General features: G+C 35.1%; 1 protein-coding gene and 1 pseudogene across 5 annotated transcripts; one reads left to right on the forward strand and one right to left on the reverse strand.

The window, feature by feature from the left end:
• Positions 1 to 1,782: 1,782 nt before the first annotated feature.
• LOC122313537 lies at positions 1,783 to 4,757 on the forward strand. Of its 4 annotated transcripts, none has more exons than XM_043128631.1 (5): positions 1,783 to 1,939; positions 2,265 to 2,384; positions 2,770 to 2,937; positions 3,329 to 3,600; positions 3,745 to 4,757. In XM_043128631.1, exons 3-5 carry the CDS (start codon positions 2,796 to 2,798, stop codon positions 4,549 to 4,551), a joined length of 1,221 nt encoding a protein of 406 aa, XP_042984565.1. In that variant the 5' UTR covers positions 1,783 to 1,939; positions 2,265 to 2,384; positions 2,770 to 2,795; the 3' UTR covers positions 4,552 to 4,757. The 4 variants fall into 4 exon arrangements, with proteins under 4 accessions (XP_042984565.1, XP_042984567.1, XP_042984564.1 ...); XM_043128630.1 differs by lacking the exon at positions 1,783 to 1,939 and adding an exon at positions 1,946 to 2,093; XM_043128632.1 differs by lacking the exon at positions 1,783 to 1,939 and adding an exon at positions 1,958 to 2,187.
• A 1,858-nt stretch (positions 4,758 to 6,615) lies between these two features.
• LOC122313539 lies at positions 6,616 to 19,294 on the reverse strand (annotated as a pseudogene). The gene is made up of 17 exons (XR_006243427.1): positions 18,947 to 19,294; positions 18,248 to 18,385; positions 18,079 to 18,160; positions 16,085 to 16,161; positions 15,665 to 15,765; positions 14,826 to 14,955; positions 14,397 to 14,513; positions 14,227 to 14,312; positions 13,297 to 13,363; positions 12,905 to 12,983; positions 12,609 to 12,700; positions 11,864 to 12,007; positions 11,734 to 11,752; positions 7,772 to 8,080; positions 7,364 to 7,659; positions 7,093 to 7,233; positions 6,616 to 6,947 (listed from the first exon to the last, which is right to left on the reverse strand). The product of XR_006243427.1 is annotated as an uncharacterized LOC122313539 (transcript).
• Positions 19,295 to 21,497: the final 2,203 nt, after the last annotated feature.

The following is a 21,497-nucleotide window of genomic DNA, read 5'->3' on the forward strand; positions in this document are numbered from 1 at the left end:
TATATTAGAAAATTATATTTTAATAATATTTTATTTTATTTTCCTTATTTTTCAAAATATAATAAAATATCTTAACTTAAGGCCCAAGTGTTGTTGGCCCGACCCAATAAACGGGAGCAATATCCACAAAACAGCAATTGATTGCACGAAATCTGGTTCCACGATGATATATATGGATCCTCTTCTATCTATAAAATGATTAACTTGATTTAATAAGTTAATTTATAAAATTATTTTTATTATAAAATAAATTTAATATATCATGTTAATTTATAGATTTGTTTCTTAACATCTCTTCCTGCGCTTCTCTTAACCCCACCTTTGTAATTATCAAAGGTTTCGAAGTCTAACCTTTCTATATATGTGTGTGTGTTTGTCTGTGTGTGAAGTATACGACTGAGTTAACCCCTTGGAGAGAGATGCTAGGGACCTGGCAGAAACAGTACCTACGTACGTACGTACTCTTCCTTCCATGTCCTCTTACTGAACAAAGAAAGAAAAGTAAAAGAAGAATGGAAGAAGCAACAAAAGAGAATTGCAGAAAAGGCAAGATACCAACTTTTTTGTATTTTGGATCTATATACTAAGCTGTTACATTGGTAGGTGAAGAGCAGCCCATGCATGAGATCAGAGAGACTTGGCTTGCTGTTTTTATGTTATTCCGAAAACCAAGTCGAGATCAGGAAAGAAAGGAGTATCCGAGTATATATAGAAAGATAATACGTGAATTGGTAATGATATATATTGCATGCATGACCTAAGATTGTGCACGTACGTACAAAACCCTAATTACCTTACTAGCTTTTTCATCCGTTTTGGTAATTGGTTTACCCTTTCATGCTTCAACTACTCTACAACTTTGCCGATAAAAATAAAAAAATAAAAAAGAATAAAAAAGAAAAAAAGAAGAAGAAGAACGCTGTAGTACATCAGCATTGATCAGCATGCCTGAGTTTCATAAAGACAAGGAAAGAAATTCATGTAATTAGGTTGTCCCATGCAAATGTATATTAATGAAAATCCGACATGTTTTCCTAGTACAAGACTAAAAGGGAGACCTTTTCATCCATTTCTTAATTATTATCAACTGCCCTAGCGGACTTTCATTGTGGATGATCTTAATTATTTGTTTTTGCAATCCTAGTATATCTGTACTATAGCTAATTGCAAGCCTATAAAAGTAAAAGAGGGACATTAATTTTCATCAATCATCATTAATTTTTCTTATCACCAACCCTTTAGATATGACCAGATCGTCACTTCGTTGCTTCGATCAAATTATGCAATTATTATTATTTGATAGGATCTTTCAAAGTGCATGAATGCAAGAATGTTCTTTTGCTGCTTATTACACATCTGCCATCTGCTGCGCTGATTTCTTTACCATGCATTACATCACGCCCAATACATTCATATTTATGGAAAAAAATTAATTATTTAATAATAGAATATATATATATATTTTTTAAATAATTATATTATTCTATTATAAAACCGTCTTTTAGCATCTATTTGACATGATGACCTAAGGGATGATGTCGAAATTAATTTATTTCGTTTTCTTCTCCCAACTGTGATTGCAGTCCTCTTGAATGTCCGGAGACAGTGAGCCGTGGATATTGTTGTTGGCCCCGATGCAATGTCCACACAGAAATTTATTGTACGAAATCTGGTCCCATAATTAATGATATGAATCTCTTCCAGTTGGCACTTGCTACACGTCAGGTTGCCGTCTTTAACCCCACCCCGTAATTATCACAGGTTTTGGAAGTCAAACCTCTTAGAAATATCGTTCTTGAAACTTATCCTTCCTTTGGCCTTGCGTCGGTCCATTAAACATCGTCAATCTTTCATCGGAACGGACAGTAACTTTGTCAAGCGAAACAGCGACGTCAAATACGTCAATAATTCACTTCTGCCATTCCAATTCGATTTAAAGGTTTGTCTCTCGATCATATCCTCTGCTTCTCTGTCTCTCTAGCAAACTGAACAGAAAGCAAACTGGACCTTCTGTTCCATTGCTCTTTTAATTCTTTTTTTTAATATATATAAAATACCTTTTTAGCTTCGGTCTAGCTATATTATTTTTATGGGTATGAATCTCTCTCTCTCTTGGGTTTCATGGGTTGCAAGTGTTCTAAACCTTTACTCTTTTGGCGTTGGAGCTCCATCAACTTTTTTTCTTGGGTATATTTTGTTTGTGAAGGAAATAGTCTCTGCCTTCTGGTAATTGATAAGTGGGTCTGTATTTTACTATTTTGTAGATTCTCCAACAGTCGTACCTTGTTTGTTTGCCGAGAAAAGGTGGATTCAACAACTAGAGTGATTGATTTTCTTTCCAAACAAGTTCCCAACAACCGTACAGAGCTTTAAGAAAATTCTGGGTATGTACGGATGCCGAAACTTCAATCTTCATAACATTTTTTCTGTCAAGTTATTAACATTTTTTATTCTGATCGATGCTTATGAGTCCTTGTACAGTAATTCGAAGTACCTTCGCTTGAGTTGGGGTTTTGTTTGAGCTTTTTTTTAATAGATATTCCGTACGGTTTCCTTCCAACGCGACGTTGTTTTATGTATAATAATATAGGAATATAATTATTTTATACTTAATTTTGTAACCAGTGATAAAATATGATTTCGTACGAATGTCTTCCATTTATATGGGATTGTGGATTTATTATTACTCTAGTTTTTATAAGTTATACCAAGTGAAGTTGGCAATTTTTACATATTTATGACTTGCATTTTTTTTTTTTAACAATTTAGAAGGAATTCACACTGTAAATGAAGATATGAGGAGCAGCTTTCAATTGGCTGTCAAAGGAAATGTACTCCCAGATTGCGTTAACGCATCAAATCCCTTCCATGAATGCACCGAATCTTGTCGCATAAAGATTGCTCAAGGCCAAGCTTTCAAGGATAAGAAGAAATCAGGTAACTGTTTATACCAGATTTGCTGTTAGTTTTTGTAGATGCACTTCTGTAGTTTGGCTACTGCTGCTTTGGCTAGCTTTCCTGATGATACTCATACCTTGGGTTTTAGTTTTCCTTGGGAATTGATTGCATTTTAATACAAAAACGTCTAGTTTTGAATTGCTAATACAAAAATATTGCTTTGATATCATGTTAAATTACGTGACTCAACATGTTAAATATTTTAATTAAATGGGGTGGAAGGTAGAGTACTTAAGAGTTCTAACTCAGGATCTAAGATATATTTGAATACTATGTTAAATCACAACTTGTCGATGACAATACATAATTTTATTAATTCGCCGTGTCATTTTTTTTTTTTTTTGTCTTTTTCTTTTTATTGGAATTGCAGGTTCCATCTTCCTTAATGTTTCCAGAAGTTTTGGTAGGAGAAAGAAGGCAGGTGCCGAGCCAAAGTCCCCACAAGCACATGACAATATACTTTTTCAGAACACAGTTTACCCTTCTGATTTTGATTCTAAGAGAGAGGTGGAATCAGAGGTCACTGAAAATTTTTCTCATCCTCGGGCTCATGCTAAGGAAAGTCGTACCCAGAATCGTTCTCTCAACAAGAGCCCAGGCTCATCCTCTCACTTGGTGCCTAAATCTGGAATTCTGATATCGGTGCATACACTTTCTCTAACCCACACCCACGGACACAAATGTTCTTTCTTAACTTCTTTCCTTTTTCACTTTTTGATGATCAGCACACATGCTATGAATCCTCTGTTTTTCTATCTATTTGACTCCTCTTTCTTTCATTGACAGCCTGATAGCCCCATTGATTCTCCAAAGAAAAATATCACCCACATTTTTGGGGAAACACCAAACAATCAGGAAGAGGATGAAAAGCTCTATGCTTCACCTCATGCTGTCCCTAATCCTGTTGTTGATGATATGGAAGAACATGGTAATGGTTCAGCTGCCGAATCCATGAGCTTTAGTTTCTTTGATATTTCTGATGCTTTAGAAGGCAGCCAGGAAGAAGAAGTCCAATCTGTAATTTCTGATTCCGGTGTGGTGGTTGGAAAATATCATTTAAAAGAAAGCTTGGCTTCCATTCTGCAGTCAATCTTTAACAAGTATGGAGACATAGCTGCAAGCTGTCGATTAGAATCAATGTCGTTGCGCTCTTATTATTTAGAGTGTGTGTGCTTTGTGGTTAAGGAATTACAATCCAGTTCAATTATTCACCTGACCAAAGCCAAACTGAAAGAACTCTTAGCTGTTCTCAAGGATGTGGAATCTTCTCAAATTGATGTCAGTTGGCTGCGACACATAATCGACGAGATCACAGCAGACATTGAACTCATTAGTCGGCATCGATCCATCGAGGGAGCAAAGGCCAACTTGGATCGCGATTTGGAATTGACAAGGAAAGAACTAGCATCTCGAATGGAAGATCTGTCTCTTAAAGAAAAAGAGGTTGACGTTGCCAAGAAACTAGTAACTAAAACCAGAGCTCGCTTGAGCTCGCTTGAGCTTAAATCTTCCCAGTTGAATGAGAACATATTATCTATCAGGACCAAGGTGGAAAATTTTCACGGCAGATCATTGTTAGGTGAACTCTTGTGATGCAACCTCGAAGAATTTAAAGGGTTTCATTTTCTCATGTTGTACGAGGGAATTAAGTAAATATAGAACAGCTAAGGATTGCTCATGTATAAAGTAGTTAAGGTTGGTTTGTTCGTTTTGTTTTTGCACGTACGTTGTGTTAATAGCCTTGTAACTTGTGCTTGGGACCATCATGTGGTTCTATAATTACATTTTCTTTTATTTCAGTTTTCCTAACTGTAAAGATTTTTAGTCTAGTGAATTTATACAACTAGTAATCTATCATTTAGTGAAAATCTGTTCTTTTTGCTAATCCCAGAGGATGATAAGAATTGGTGGGAACCGTGTAATAAAATCCTTCTGAATTCCAAATGAAGTTTTAGATTTGTATAAGTTTCTGTTGAACATTACAAATCAAATGCTAGATTCTAATGAAAGTAAGCATATATTAACCGTGACTCATGTTTGATAAGTGTTGTAGTTATAAAAAGATCTTATAAAAATAAATTCATAAATTAATGTAATTTTATATGATATATTAAATCTAATTTATAATAAAAATTTACAAAAATAAATGTACAAATTATATTATATGTTATATTTTATTTTACAATAAAAATAATTTTATAATTTAACGAATCATATCATATCAATTTACGTTAATCATAAGTTTGTGTAAGCTTATTTGACAAAATCTTTGTGTGATAGAGCATTGGCATTTGTATTATGCAAATACAAAAATATATTTGCATAATATGACACAGCATTGAATTATACGTCTCTATAATTTTACATATTTATAAACACTATTGCTACTAGTTTGGAAATTCATTATTCACTTAAGGTTGGTTTAGATTTAAAGACGAGATAAGATAATTTTATTTAGATTTAAAGACGAGATAAGATAATTTTAAATAAAAGATAAAAATGAAATAATATATTATTATTATATTATTATTATTTTAAAATTTACAAAAATTAAATTATTTATTTTATTTTATATAAAAATTTTAAAAAAATTATAACAACGTTCTTTCCTAATCCAAATGGGCCCCAATCCAATCACTATAAAATGTGATTTTGCAAACGCGCGTATAGACAAACCAATGGTAATGCTGTTCAAAGCATTTGTCTTGCTTAAAAGTTAAAACATTATCCTCGCCTACCCCCTCGTGAAGCTACCCGAAAGGCAACAAGCAAAAGTGGCGCTAAAGTCTAAAGGCAGAGCTGTTAGATTGAATGATGGATAGCGTTTGATCTTTGTTTTGGCAGATATGAGAAAAACGTATTTGAAGTGCAAAAGAAGCGCCCTGATCACAAACAATCTTGAAGCACATCCCTCGTGGACAGTGCCATGTACGGGACCACTGTCAGCCTGAATTTTGACCATTTGACCCTTTGAGGCCCTACTCTACTACAATGCTTTCTCCAGAGTTCAAAGAATGGCCCTTGGATAAAGACTCGAATCTATGTTCTCAAAAAAGAAAAAGTAGAAAATACATAATGAAAAGTCTCTTACTCTCTCTTTTTTAATTTCTTACAGCTCAAAAAAGTAGAGGACCTAGGTACGTACCCTCCACCCACTGGCCGCGTGATGCTCATGCAAGCGATCCTATGGTTCCATGACACGTGGCTACATCGTAGCTGTCTACAACTCCTTTCCGATCCTGTTCTTCAACTTTAATTTCACCTAGCCTTCTTCTTCAAAGGTCTCGCTTCAACTCAAATCACCAAATTTCTTGGCATACCGGTCATCACCGTTTTGTACTTGAGAAAAATGGTCATGTGTCCTCTCCCCTCAAAGTGACCAAAATATATTTTTTAATTTTTTTTTATTAACAAAGTGATTTTTAAGTATATTGATATTTTTTTATATTTTTTAAAAATATTTAAATATATTAAAAAAAACTTGAAAAAAAAAAAAAAACCGTGCGGGCACTCCGGCGGAGTAGCACCGCTCTTTCATTAAAATGACGGCCGAAGTAACAAAATGTGTAGTTTGTTTTCAACTCCTACATATTTTTCTCGGAAAAGATTACAATAATCACTTGAGAATTGAGGATTAGACAGTACAGATTAAAGGGATTGAGCAAGCAGAGCAGTAACACTGTTTTAAACAATCAACAATGATGCTGACGGCAAAGATTTAGTTATAAATAAAACAAGAAAAAGAGAGAGGTCACCGTCATGAACATCCCCTCGCATACACGCAAACAAACAAACAGGAGCGAAAGAGAAATAGAACATTAAAAAATAAAGTTCCTTTTCAAAGGTGGTGGTTTGGTTGCTTTGCCTCTTTAGTTGGTGGGGTTGCTGCGGAAGGACCCCAAAGCTTTGATAGCCGCTGCTCTCAAGATGTACTGGTGGTATGCTGCTGCGGCTAGTGCTCCCACAAACGGACCAACCCAGAAAATCCACTGCATGCCCAAAAACCATCACATACCCACTAGCTTGTTAATAACTCCGACCAAAGGAAAAGAAAAAAAAAAAAAAAAAAGAGGCTATAAAGCAGAACATTGACGTATGCATGAACTAAAAGCAAATTCATGGAGAAGTTCATACGTGCTCATCCCAGACTTTATCGTTGTCGTAGATAACAGCAGCACCAAAGCTCCTAGCTGGGTTAATACCGGTACCAGCGATGGGAATGGAAGCCAAGTGCACAATGAACACAGCGAACCCTATAGGGAGTGGAGCCAACACCTGCACACGACACAGAAAAACATAATCGTAAACTCCTACACGTACAAGCCAAACAATAATCTTCATACCCACCATATATATAGTCTTAAAATAGTAACAAAAATGACACGAAGAAGAAGGGGTTACATACAGGCACGTGTGAGTCACGTGCGCTTCTCTTTGGGTCAGTGGCTGAGAAAACGGTGTAGACCAGCACAAAGGTACCAATGATCTCAGCACCCAAAGCTGTGCCCTTGCTGTACCCTTGAGCCACAGTGTTGGCTCCACCACCAAGTGTGTTGTAGTAGTGCTTCATGAAAGCCTTAACCAAACCAACACCACAGATGGCTCCCAAGCACTGTGCCACCATGTACGCCACAGCCCGGATCAGCGACACCTTCCTGGCCAAGAACAGTCCGAATGTCACAGCCGGGTTGATATGCCCACCTGCACGAACATATTCCAAGAAAACACAACACCCATCAACAAATTACTTCGAAGAAACCAAAAGGGTGGTGACGAAATGAGTGATCTTTCAAGGGAAGTGAGAGAGTAGTACCAGAGACACCGGCGGTGCAGTAGACGAGGACGAAGATCATGCCGCCAAAGGCCCAAGCGATACCCAGAAGACCGACGCCGTCACAGGGTCCGGACTTCTTGTACCCGATGACGGTGGCAACGCCGATATAGAGGAAGAGGAGAGTAGCGATAAACTCGGCGATGAGAGCGCGGTAGAAAGACCAGAGCTTTAGCTCGGCCAAGTCAAGGAGTGGTGCGGGTGGAGGGTCTACGTAGTCCTTGCCATGTTGGTGACTGTGCCCCTCTTCGCTCACTTCCTTCGACATCTTCACGGCCTACACAAAGAGCACTGGTAGTCTTTTCCTCTCTTGCTCTGTGACGTGAGCTAGTCGGTCTCTGTTTCTCAAAACTTTGTTAGTGAGAGAGAAGGAAGAGGTGATGAGAGTGTAGAGACTGGACAGAGCTAAAGATAGTGAAATGGTTCGTTTAAACTGCATTTTATGGATAAGCAAAGGGCATTTGTGGAATAAAATCAAGTTTTAAAAATTGCTGGAAATGGGAAGAACTTTTGACTCTTTGAGAGGCAGAGAGGAGCATAGCCGGGGCCCGGGGGGACTCGGATCAGGGCTTAGAAATGGGACCAGGGTGTACAGCGAGGCCATGTGAAGGGCTAAGTTCCAGCAGTAAATGTGTAAACGTCATCTAATTATTTTAAATTTTAAAAAATATGATTAAATACATCATTATATTAAAAATTAATTAATTTTTTTATTAATAAATCTATTTTTTTAAATAATTATATAATATTTATACACTCCATAGCATTATTAATTTATATGTCTGTTTGAGAAGGTGTGGGTGGCTCATGGATCGGGCTCAGGGTCACTCGTCAGCCTGGCATCCAACCATAGCCACGCCTACAACGGTTATCTGTTGTCTTTATCCTGATACATGTGGCTCATGGGTCATTAATTGTGTTTCTTTACTTTTGGGACCCTAGGTTCCTAACTCGAGCATTTGTTTAGGTTAACTTCTAGGAAGTAGAGCTGCATGTGGGCTTTCTTTTTTAAATCCCTTCCCATTTTTATCCCAATGTTTTAAGCTCTGGATCTAAATGCCCGAGCCTCAATTAATGACCCAAACGGGTTTGAGAATCCTGAGAATCTATGTCCCAGCTCCCTCCCTTCCTCCCTCCCTCCCTCTCTCACTCCTCCCTCTACAATTATTTTTAGACATGGTATGATTTGTACATGATGTTATTAAATAATGTTTTTAACATGTTTTTAGTTGGAAGTACTTTGTAACGTGTCAGTTTTGATTAAAACACTTTATATATATATAAGGATGGAGTTCGAACTTGGTTCTTTGATTTCGAGACCAAAACTTATGTCATCTGATCCAAAGGATGTAGCCAAAACACTTTGTTAAATATATATATATGTTGCTGGTTTGTTTAAGAGACCCAATGACACCATACTTGATAAACTTAAAAGGAATATATTTCTTGAGAGAATATCTAAGTTTTCAAGAGTATACTTCAATTGATAAAATGGATTGATCATGCTGTTGCAGAGAGGCAATATGGAGACACTCCAATAGAATAGAGATAATATTTGTAGTGTTGGAATGTAGTTTTCGTATACTTTTTTTAAAAGAAGTGAATAAATTTGAGATCTATATTTTAAAATAAGTACACGATGACTACACACTCTAAAATTATATATATCATTATCTCTTATAGAATGAGATTTGAAATATCGGCTTAAAAAATGAGATGATATTTACGTGAGTTATTTTATTTTTAAAGGAAAAATCTAATTACAAGCATACTTATATATTAATATGTACATCAATATAATGTGATTGATCAAAAAATAAATTTTATCGAAAACAGTACTAATTTAAATTTTGAATGTGAAAGAATCAGTATTGATACGTAAATTAGGTGCAAGTTTGTTTGTACGTAACAAAACTCATTTTTAAATTAGTGTATAAAATATATCATTTACATCACTTAAATGATAAGATTTAATTTATAAAAATTATTTTTTTAAATAAATTATATCATATAAGCATGCATAATCTGCAGAAAAAATAAAATTTTTCTACTTCATCGTTAAAAGTATAGGAGTTTTAGAAGATACAAGTCAGTGTTAACCGGCCATGATTTTGTAATTGTGTTTAACATCTGTCCACATCCACATCATAATGTCCCTCAAAACGGCAAAGATCTTTCAACCGTTGAGAGAAATGGGATGAGAGAGAACGGACTGGTTGAGCTTTTAAGTTTTGAACGACCAACGGTAATTATTTTCTCCGTGGTTGGTGGCAAATGTGGTCCCCTTGCGGGCACGCTTAAATGCTGGGCCCAAACGGGATTTACGCATTTCTGATAAAATGGGACCCCGCTGTTTTCCAATTTAATGATGCTTTTTATCACCCATGCGTAAGCATAACCTACCAGTCCGTTTCGGGAAAAAAATTTACTCTTTTTTGGCATATATTTTGAGAGAAATGGTTTATGCAAGTATTCAATATATAAAATCTCGGATGGTTCATTTAAAACAATAGATCACACTAGGGTTGTACAACAACTAATGAAACCGGCCAGCACCGACACAGACCGATTGTTAGAGCATGAAACAGGCCATAGCAATAGAGAATCGATCGGTCCTCAATAGAAATTTCTTAAAATTGACGTCGACTAATTTGGTTCTAGTGTATACAAAAAAATATAAATAAAACGACGACATCGTTTTGAATTGAGCTCATCTTCTTCCCCCTACGCTCTTACTCTCTAGTCCGATTTCTCTCACGCACTCTCTCTCCTCTCTCAAACAAAGCTTCACTCCATCGTCGCCGACCTAGAAATTACTAGAATCGATACGGTTGGTATCCCTCCTACCCAACAGCCAATTCGGTTAGGCTTCCTCTCAAAATGATCTTTCTTGTCAGTCGGTTTCATTTTTGACAAAAACCAAACTGCATCAGTCAAATTTCACCCCTCCATCATATCATAAAAAAGTAACAAAAAAATTACTTTTTTTTAAGGAGAGTCCACTTTTTTTTTACAAAAAATCTATGTAAGATTTGCACAACTTAGACTTGTTTCTAATATTGCTCGTATTTTCATCCCCATCGCTGCAAACTTTGTTTGGAAACAGGAAAGGGGAAAATTCCAGCAAAATTATTAATTACGCAATAAAAGAATAGATTTGTTATCTTTTTATTAAAAAAAGAAGCTCTTATAATAAGATAGGGATAAATTCACAAGAAAGATAATGATTAAAAAGAGTGTGTTGAGTTTGTTCGAATTGCAATCTTGTTTATCTCTAAATGGAAGAGACCAGTTCACGAATCACATATGTGTGAGTTTTAATTTTTCCCAATTATGGAACATAAGTTGACAGCTCATATGAGAAGGTTTGTGCATATAAAAACGCAGCATCATCGTGCACCACCATGTTCTTGCTGCATTGGCATGTTTTAGTTCTTAGAGTTCAGTATCTGTCTTGGTACCACAACATACTAATCAGTCTATCACTTATAGGATATATACATATACCATTATGTTCATGAACATACTGATTCAGGTCTGCAACAAGTATTTCCATGGATACCATTTCTGAAGAGATTGGAAAGCCTATTTCATGATTCATCTTACAGGTTCGGTTCTAAATATACAGATTATTATCTTAACCGAATTATGTAGAGGAGGAAAGCAAAACGATTGGATACAAGGAGATTTGATTCATATGATGATTACAGCAGTCTACAGCAAGGTTAGGTTAGCTACAGCAACGAAAGCTCTCTTCTTTCTACCCTCTTTATACCTCTAAGGTTATACAGGTCACACTGGAAACCATCAAAAGGATTTTAGCATCAAGAAATAGTAACACCAAGAATGGAAATTAAGATGGACATCACAATATCTGATCAAGGATGGAGATCCCAAGGGTTAGCCAATAGAGAGGAACTGGCGGATGCCTGTGTGCACAATACGCGATATGATCCAGTGAACCTGCAAACGAAGAAAAATGCAGCAACAAAAGCATGGTATTACTGGTTTTTGGACTTTAATGAGTACAATGGGATTTCAAGTAAGAAGTTGCTGCCTAGTTTAAATACTCACAATATTATTATCAGGAACAGTCCAGTAGAATCCTTGAATTGCAATGATAGCTAAGTTAGAAGCTATGAGGACAAAGATACTCAAAGAATGCCTTCCCATCCACTCCAACACAGATGTCAACCGTCTGTAACCATAAACATCTACCTGCAGAACAGTTTGTAATGTTAGGTTTCTTAGGTTCTTCTAATGAATCCTTAATAGCTTAGGAAGGTAACTCATGGACTGGTTAAATATATACTGACAAGAAACAAATTTATGTTGCAGGAATGATGGAATAATTCAGATTTTGAATATTCAAAAGAGTATTGTTTGAGATAAAATCAGAAGCTGCGAAAGTAAATCACAGTCATTGATCTCTGATCTCTTGGCTTAAGCCTTCTTCATAGAAATTTTCTTGCGGCAAAAGTTTAAACCTTGATTTGGGTGAAATATCCAGGAAGTGGGATGGTCAGTGAAGATCAGGAATGGTTCCAAACCTTAGATGCGGAGTATGTTTACTCTGGCCCATGTCAATATGTCACGCATAACAGAGTACGGTAGATTGAGAAGCATTTAAAGGTATGCCCCACAATATATGCTCATAAAGGACAGATAAATATTTTGATGCGTCTTTCAACATGAACTTTACAGCTAATACCGTCAAATTTCTCTCCCTAGGAAGGAAAATTCAGAAGGGAGTTCAACATTAAAATTCTGTCCACATATGGCCACCCTTCAAAGAGCAATGATCGACCCCAAAACTTACCAACAAATATAAAGCACAAAATGTGATCCCCGCAGATGCAGAAGTAATCAGCATATAACTGACCGTATACAGAGATTTATTTAGAGGGATGCCTGGCACAACAAGAAAAAGAAAAGGATTTTCAGTATCATGGTATATCCAAGAATACCTAAAATTAAAACCCAACATATAGAATTGCTAAAAGAATCATATTCGTTGTCACAATGATTAGGTTGCATGAATTGATCTCAGCCTAGTAACTACATGCAATACTCGCCGGAATTAAAGCTAAGATTATTACACGTTGAAGTGCCTACCTGTGAAGGCAAGGAGCAGTCCAAGGACAAACATAGAAGTTGAAAATAAGGACCAGTTCTTTAGGCGCCCCTTGTGATCCTGAAAAATAATTGTATATTATCATATTTAGTCAACAGCCATAGACCAAAAAAACTCAAACTACTTAGATTTGATCAACATGCAAACAAGAAAGTGAAAAGTTGGTTAACAATACTCTTTTGTGATATGCAAAACGTGAGAAAATAAAGAAGAGTTAAGTGCATTGTATTCCAAGGTTAAAATATATAGGATAATGTTGTAATATTTAACCTCAACAGTTTCATGATCTTTTAGGTTATAATGAGTTCCACCACTAAATATGAGTTCAAGGTCCCACTATTAAATGGCTGTCAAGCCGTGCACAATATATCACCTGTAAGTTAGCAAGAACGTGTCCATATTGAAGTCCAAAAATGCAAGTCACAGCTGCTGTTAAGGAGCTGCAAACATGTAACATTCATGAATTAATATCTAATGAAAGCTGGATGAAGTGAAGAGCAATTATAAATGCAAAATAGAAGCTCGCCATTATAAAAGGCATGCAACTAATTTTGTGCTGTGAACCAAATTTGTTTTCACTTTTCACCGATTCAGATTTACGTTTGTGAATTGGATCGCTAGTTGAAGAAAGTGAGGTTAATATTTTTAAGAATAAGAAAATATAGAGGAATCATAGTTATTACCTATGTTCAATAAGAGCGAGAAATTAAAAATGTGTTGGTCATAGAATGAGCGTAAGTTACATCAAGCAAGGAATGCTGCTAATTTACTTTTGTTTTTTAAAGGGGAAAACTCAGTAGTCATCTGGGATGGCTGGGCCAAAGAATGAATGTGGAAGTAATGACCACGGATGATATTTTATATCATGTAATCTAAGCATGATAAGAAGACCTCTTCTTCCACAGCTCCCTTTCAACTGATTTTATCCACTAGACTATCTTGAGCCAATGGATCACTCAAACAAATTGTTCTTTAAACGAAGCCTTCATCCAGGTCCATTTATTTCATCATATATTCTGAGTGGAGTATTCATTAAGTTTTTGAAATAAGCCCATTGAATTCTTGACTAAAATGCCCAACTCTTCCTTCATTTTATTCCAACTACCTTTTGTACCAATAAAGAACTGAACTTTTGTTAGTTATGATGTGAGACAGCGCAGACTAATGCTGGAAAGAACAATAATCTGCTTAACAGGAACCCATATGAATCGAGATGGTTTTGTATGAACTTGAAGTGAGCCAAACAAATATAGAAGGAACCTCGTGAATGAAGCATGGCAATGAAGAAGAATTAGTAGGCCACCTTAAGATACCTTCAGGATCAAAAGGAGCATGACACCATGGAGGTGAACTCTCTGGAACTTGACCATTGGCAGATATGTTGCACTCCTGTAAATTGAAACTGTTATTCATTGATGTGCTGCATGGTATAGACAAGCACCAAAATGATAAGTAACTTCATCTTACAAATACCTTCAAGTTTCTGTAAACAGGTTTCTTATATAGATGGTCAACCCCTAGAATATAACGGTCAATCATTCCAGCAGAATTACAGGCAGGTCCAAGATCACCTCTCACAGCACATTTTACCTACAACGAACCAGAATGTGTCCATGAATTGGGTAAATCAAGTAACGAACTTTTAACAAGAACTGTACTTATATAATAACTAGGCAGAAATTGAACTACTATTAAGTTATTAACTACTTGGCTTATCGGCTGAACTAAATATAAGAAAACAAGTGCATGCACGCATGTGCACAGATTCCTGACATGAATTGAATCCTAAGCACTAAACCAAACCTTTATACAGGTGTAGCAATATCATAAAGCAGGATAAGGAAATTGAACGTGTACAGGAAGAATGAAAGGAAATGTGCCAACTACTGAGTGTGCCCTCACCACGTAAACATTGCTATCATTTGATGGCGGCAAAGAAGAGGCTGAGGAAGATACTGTGAATTGCCAGTTTGGAACGTATAGACCATATGATAGCAGCAAGTATACTGCTGACAGTGAAAACGCAATACACCTACATTTAAGAAATGTAACTCTCTGCCCATAGATATCAGACGAAATGAGGAAATAATATTTCAGTAACAAGATAAAAATCAAAGGAGTTAAATATGTGATAAATCCAGATATTTTAACACTGGATTACCGAATTGGGTAATTCAGTTTTTTGGAGTAAGGGTTACAGTTAGAATGCTTCTCCCTTTGTACAAGTAATGTAAAGCCATGATGTAAATGGAAACTTGGATTTAATATCATGTTAATGACTCTGATATAGTTTTCTTTGTTTAAACCACTAATGAAGTCAGCTATCTCCTACATGTATATTCATCATTTGTTTTTCCTTCAAATTTTGGGAGCATGATCCAGTGAGCTTATCAACCAATAAAATAATCATTGTCCAGTACTTTAAGTGGATCCTGCAAAGGCTGAAGGGAGACTTGGGTACGATCCTACTCTTCCTGATTTTTGCATGAAGGAATCATTCTCAAGACTCAAAATACCCAGACTTGTGCTTGGCAGGTAGCCCGATACATCTAAAATTTGCACCATACAATGGTCCCTCCATCAACGTATAAAAGAAAGGGCGGAAAAAAAATAATCAAGGCCGGTATCAAGAAATAGAACTGATTGTTGAACACTGAAAACTGGGGATTATCGAATATAATTTGTTAGTAACCCTTGAAACTTGTAATATATAACAAAATTCCCTGAAATTAAGACCTTACCAGTGCCAGTGGTAACCCTTGAAAAAACCTTCTTCCCTCCACGTCCTAAATGTAAGCCAGATCTCACATAAAGCCGCAACAATGTATCCAATAGATATCCTCTGGTGTAAATGGCCACGAGTTTAGAACAAGAGAATGAAATAAAGAGATGCTTTCATGGAACTAATTCTACTGCCCAATCACTCTGCCTAAGCAGCAGCCACTAAGCTAGGGGCTTATGTGGCCTACCCAAGTGATGGGTCACTTTTCCTTGTAAAAAGTCAAAGTAAACATTAGTTGCTAATTTGCTAGTAAAAGCTTTTGAGAATTAACTACTTTCTCTAATTTGGAAAGATCAAATGCTACACATGAAACTGGGCTTCTTCCAAACATTCTGGCACGAAAAGAGCATAAAAAAGATTGAATCGTACTATACCACACCTGCAAAATTCCCATCCACCTTATTTTTTCAACGTCAACGCCAAATGTCAAGGAATTTACTCCATGCAGATAACCACCTGAAATGAAGTGACTCTTACACCCAAAAATAAGGAAATGACAAAAGTAGTTTATGTCTATAATGATATCATAATCAAGGGGTTGCTATTCTGCTCTTCCAAACGTACCATTCAAAGTTACAGTTAGTGCATTTGTATGTGTTTTTTCTTTTAAAAAAAACACACACACAAATTTACTACCATTAACTTTAGAACAAAAGCATGACCCGATTCCAACCATATGCACACCAGCCAAAGGATCATTGAGATAGAGAAGGATATAAACCCGTCATTGCGATTCAATTCGCTAACAATGTTTCAACCCTTGTAGTAGGTCTTTAGGTCTCATTTGGTTACGCAATTCAAATGAGATGAGATATTTTGAATAGTAGTAAGATCTTTGAATTAAGATGATATGAGATTGTTTGTAAAAAAAATATATGTTTGGATAGTGAAATGAGATAAAATGAGATGATTTTAGGTTTTTGGAGATTTGTTAAAGAGGAGGGTCCCACCAATTATTAAAAAAAATAATTATGTGGTGAAAAATATTATCAAAATATTAAAAATAAATAGAACAATGGCATGAGAAGGGGAGGCGTACGATAAAGTTGGAAATTTTATAGAGTTGGCCATAGGATTACTTTTGACAATTTGACTTTCTCAAAAATTTGTAGATGGCATGGGAAGGGGAGGCGTGAAGCAGTGGGCTGTCAAAAGTAGGGGTGGCAATATGTTACACGACCGGTTAACCCAACACGAACATGACACGATAATTGCTGGTTAGGATTTAGTCTTAACGGGTTCGGGTCAAAACGGGTTGATCCGTTAAGACACAATTGCTTAACGGGTTGATAACGGGTCAATCCGTTATAACATGTTAAGAAAGTTAAAATTATAATTATACCCTTATACCTAAAAGTAAAATTGTTAGAATTTCAATTTCGATTATTTTTGTTGTTTGGATTGTAATTTTAGACTTGTAGTTAGCTTTATAAGTTTTATAAATATTGTGATTTTAAAATTTATATAAAATTATGCTAAATTCAATCAGGTCAAATTGGTTAATTTCGAACTTATTTAACCCATTTACATAAACAGTTTGAAACAGGTCATATTGTGTCGTGTTAACCTATTTCATAATATTCACTAATGGGTCAAAATGGGTTGATACGACACCACCCGTTATGTTAATAGGTCGTATTAGGGCTTGAGATTTTGACACAATAAGCTTAACGGGTCGGGTTAGGGTTGAGCTATATAGTATAATATACATACTTTGACACGACACGAACATAACCTGTTAACACGATTTGACACCTCTAGTCAGAAGGGGTCAAAAGTTTGTTTGTAAATCAATGTACAGTATAGATATATACAGATGAGTTAAGAACTTAAATTTGAACATTTGGATGCACAGATAAAACAAACCATACAATTCAGATGAGATGCTTTGTGTTTTATCTGTGTATCCAAACCAGCCCTTAATCTTCGCTTTCCATTACTAGCATGCTCTAAATGGTCTTGGTGCCCAAAAGGGCTTAAATTACACCACTTGGCCCAAGTTGTACAGGCTTTGGGTTTTGGCCTTGATGGTATGCTCCTTCTAGATTGAAGGTTCAAATTCTCTTGAGTGCAAATAATTTTGAGGGACCATCGAACTAGGAGAACTTTCCCTTGAATTATCAGAAGTTTGTGGAAAATTCCTTATAAAGGGCCTCTGCACTCTTTAGTCAGGACTTTGTTTTCAGACACTAGATGTCAAAAAAAAGAAAAAAAAGAATCACAATTTACCGATAAAAAAATCTGTTATTTCAACCCTCCTCCCTCCAAAAAGGTCGTCTTTAGGAGTCAGGACACCCCATTAATATTGCAAGTTTACGCATGCACAATATGTGAGCGAAATTGTATAATCTGGAAATTACAAAGAAACTTTACCTTGAAGAACAACACCCAGAAGAAAAAGCTTCACTGCCCTACCCACTGCCTTCCCTGTAGCCCCTAGTCTGTTGGGTACTTTCTGAAATTGCAAATGGAAACAAACTATTATTAAACAGAATGAATAGAAAAAAAATGTCACTTTATTGGTAGAAAATTCTATCAATACCTTGTACACAAGGGCAGGAGAAACCCCAGCAACGAATAGAAAGAAAGGCATCACAAAATCAGCCAAATGAATCCCATCCCACGGGGAATGAGAAATTATTGGAAAAATCGACCCGGCGTAATCAACTAGCATCATGAGCTGGAAAAAAAGCAAGCAATGTAGCATTCACTAATCACTGAACAAATCACAAATTTAAACATGATTGCTTATGCTGTCCACTCCAAAAAATACATTATTGCTTTGGCTCTATTTCACGTTCTGATCCAATATTTTTTTTTTTTTGATAAGTCGTTCTGATCCAATAAATTAAGAACGTTATAACTTAAATTAGAAGAAGAAATTCCATTTTGTTCACATTTCTAGTTGCTTAAATTACTCAAAAGGCCATAGCTGAGCCCGAGTATATTTCGTTTCTGACTCCCGAGATCCTTGTGAAGCATCCATAATTTAAAATGTATAAAAATAAATAAATAGCTGATTAATTCCTTCCCCAGCATTTTCTCAAGAAGCAAACAGAGGCTTGCTTATTCAGCCAAAATGGCGTTGACTACTAAAGAAAAAACACGTCAACTGAAGCAAAACAGAGAAAGAAACAATTTTACTCTAACGTAAACTTCAAAAATAACGAAGCGAAGTGAGAAAATCAAAGCTTTTTTCAAACAAAAAAAGTTGGCAAAAATTTAAAGAGGGAAAGCTCACGAAGACACAGAGGCCGCGAAAGACATCGAGGGAGGCGATTCGTGTGGTTCTCCTGTCGGTATGGGGTTGCTGTTCGAAGTCCGGTACCGGCTCGTAATCGCCCATTTACCGGGATGGATCGCCGAAAGTTCGGTTGCTCTGACCGACCCGTGAGAAAGGTCGTTACTAGTATCGAGTTGATTTCTTGTTCCGGAGAAAGAAGATGACACACTGCAGACACTCGGTCGAAGGGAGGCTATTTGGCAAGGTGGCAGCAGTTTACTGGCTGCTGCTCATCGACCTACTTTCCATGTGCCCACCAATAACATCGTATTCAAATATTCGAAGAGAACACAATCCTCTCTGCATTTACATTTTTTTGTCTTCGCGAGAATGAAGGACATCAAATAAAATAATTAATTAAAGCATTTCTCTTTCTCTTAATAAGTATATCGTGTCGGGTCGTGGGAAAAAACAAAACAAAAACATATGCTTTCAATTTTTTATAATCTTTATATATTTTAATAATGTGATTAATTACATCATTTTTTATGATAAAAAATAATTATTTTAATCAAATATATCTATAAAGTGTACAAAAGAATATGTAAAAATAATTATATATATCAAAACTCAAAAAAGAGTATGTAAGGGTATAGAACTTGGTACTAATAAGGTGTGTATTGTACAGAGGTAAATCCAAATATATGTTCTGGGCATGCAAGTTCGAGACACGACCTAAGATAAACAAAAAATAATATATATACAACTATTTATAATTTTTACATTATCTTTTCATAAAATATTATTATTTTTTTAATTTATTTGAATTTTGTTTGAATTTTATGGAATTTAAACTTTGAACTCAAAAGTAGTAAAAAATATTTTAATAAAGAGTTATGTAAAAGTTGCAAAATAATTGTCTTTATGATTTTTCCAAAAAAAAAAAAGAAAAAGAAGAAGCTTCATAGCACAAGTTTAGTGCCAAACCCGCTTAAGCTCAGATCAAGAAATGAAGAGGAAAAGAAAAGTTGTTTGGTAAAGTTTCTTAATCGTTCAAGAAAAATATTTACTTAAATGCCATGGGACACCTTCCTAGAAAGAACTTGAAGTAGAAGTTGGAGAAGAATTTATTCTGGTATGCCATATTGTACTCAGATGAATTAAGTCTTATATTAGGCTACTTGTTATAAATCAATTTATATGACCATCTTTAATCATCAATTATAAAGATAATCAATTAGCCGTTAATTATGAATGCATATGACCACCTTTAGCCATAAATTATTATCGTCCTCAACTGTCAATTATGATGTAAGCTATACATAAACCGTCTTTGTACTTCTATATATATAGATATCATTCACTTGTTTAAAAAATAATTATGATTTCAGTATTGAATAATAACGCTTTCTCTTGCAATATCATTTCTCTTTTAGTTTCATAACACGTTATCAGCATGACACTCTGTTAATTATAAAGATATTGATCTTCTATTTCAAATAAATTTTTCAATATATAATTTGCAGTCTCTAAGGTAAATATTAAATATTATATTACTTGATAAAATTTTACGTTTATTCTCATAGTTTATATTTCAATTATATCTATGGTGAATTAATATTTTCATAATTAATTTTTCAGTTATATATGTGGGGAATATTATCTATGATGAATTAAAATTTTCATAATTTACATTTCAGTTATATATGTGGTTAATTTTTATTCACATAGTTTATATACAAGTTCTATTTATTTTTTTTATACTTGTTATGAATTATTGATGATAAAATTCATCTTGAAATAAAAATTGAGTATCCCTGAAGGATCTCTCTAAACCAATAATTTTATTGAATACCTCATAATAAAAGATCTATTGATTCTGTGAGATAGTTTAACAGAGTGAGACGTGTACCAAAAAATCGGGATCCTCCCAAATGCTCATTATGATTAATGAAACTTAAATTGTATAATTGAAATTGTGTAGAGAAAAACCACTAAAGAATATATATTTAAAATGAATGCCTCGAATGTGTTCTTAAAGTAGTAATATTGAGTGCGAAAGTTTACAAGATATTCTAAACTTATATCCTGTCTTCTAGTGGCTGAGTAAAATAATGAGTTTTTGTTAAGAAATCATTACTCACGTCCTATTAGTTCCACATCATTCCTTAAAATGAATGATATTGGATTTATATCATTCCCAGAAGCAAATGGTGCATTTTTTTCAAAGAAACCAAGAGCTTGGACATGGTAATGAATATCTTTATAGTACTTATATGATTTCGAGCCAGAAGCTCGTATTGGAAAAACTATCAGCTTTCTCTTTGAAATGATATTATACAACTATTGAATCAAATATTATGATGGAATCAAAAGTGATATGATTCAAAATATTTATATGTTTTTCATGATTAACTTGATCATTCGAAATACATTACGATAAGTCAAATAATTTTCATATGGACGTCTATAAAAGAACCAGAAGATTCTTTTATTATAAAGTTTTCCCACCATGAGCAGAAAGAAAAATTTGATTGAAACAAATAAAATGAAATAATTCGACATTATC

This window comes from Carya illinoinensis, chromosome 6 (assembly GCF_018687715.1).
Source record: "Carya illinoinensis cultivar Pawnee chromosome 6, C.illinoinensisPawnee_v1, whole genome shotgun sequence".
Lineage (NCBI taxonomy): Eukaryota > Viridiplantae > Streptophyta > Magnoliopsida > Fagales > Juglandaceae > Carya > Carya illinoinensis.

What these genes read in the sequence shown, in the direction of transcription:
- LOC122313537 (XM_043128631.1), top strand. Translation starts at nt 2,796, where the DNA reads ATGAGGAGCAGCTTTCAATTGGCTGTCAAAGGAAATGTACTCCCAGAT. An exon ending in CAAGGATAAGAAGAAATCAG is followed by an intron (nt 2,938 to 3,328) that starts GTAACTGTTTAT and finishes TTGGAATTGCAG; the next exon opens with GTTCCATCTTCCTTAATGTT. An exon ending in AATCTGGAATTCTGATATCG is followed by an intron (nt 3,601 to 3,744) that starts GTGCATACACTT and finishes TTTCATTGACAG; the next exon opens with CCTGATAGCCCCATTGATTC.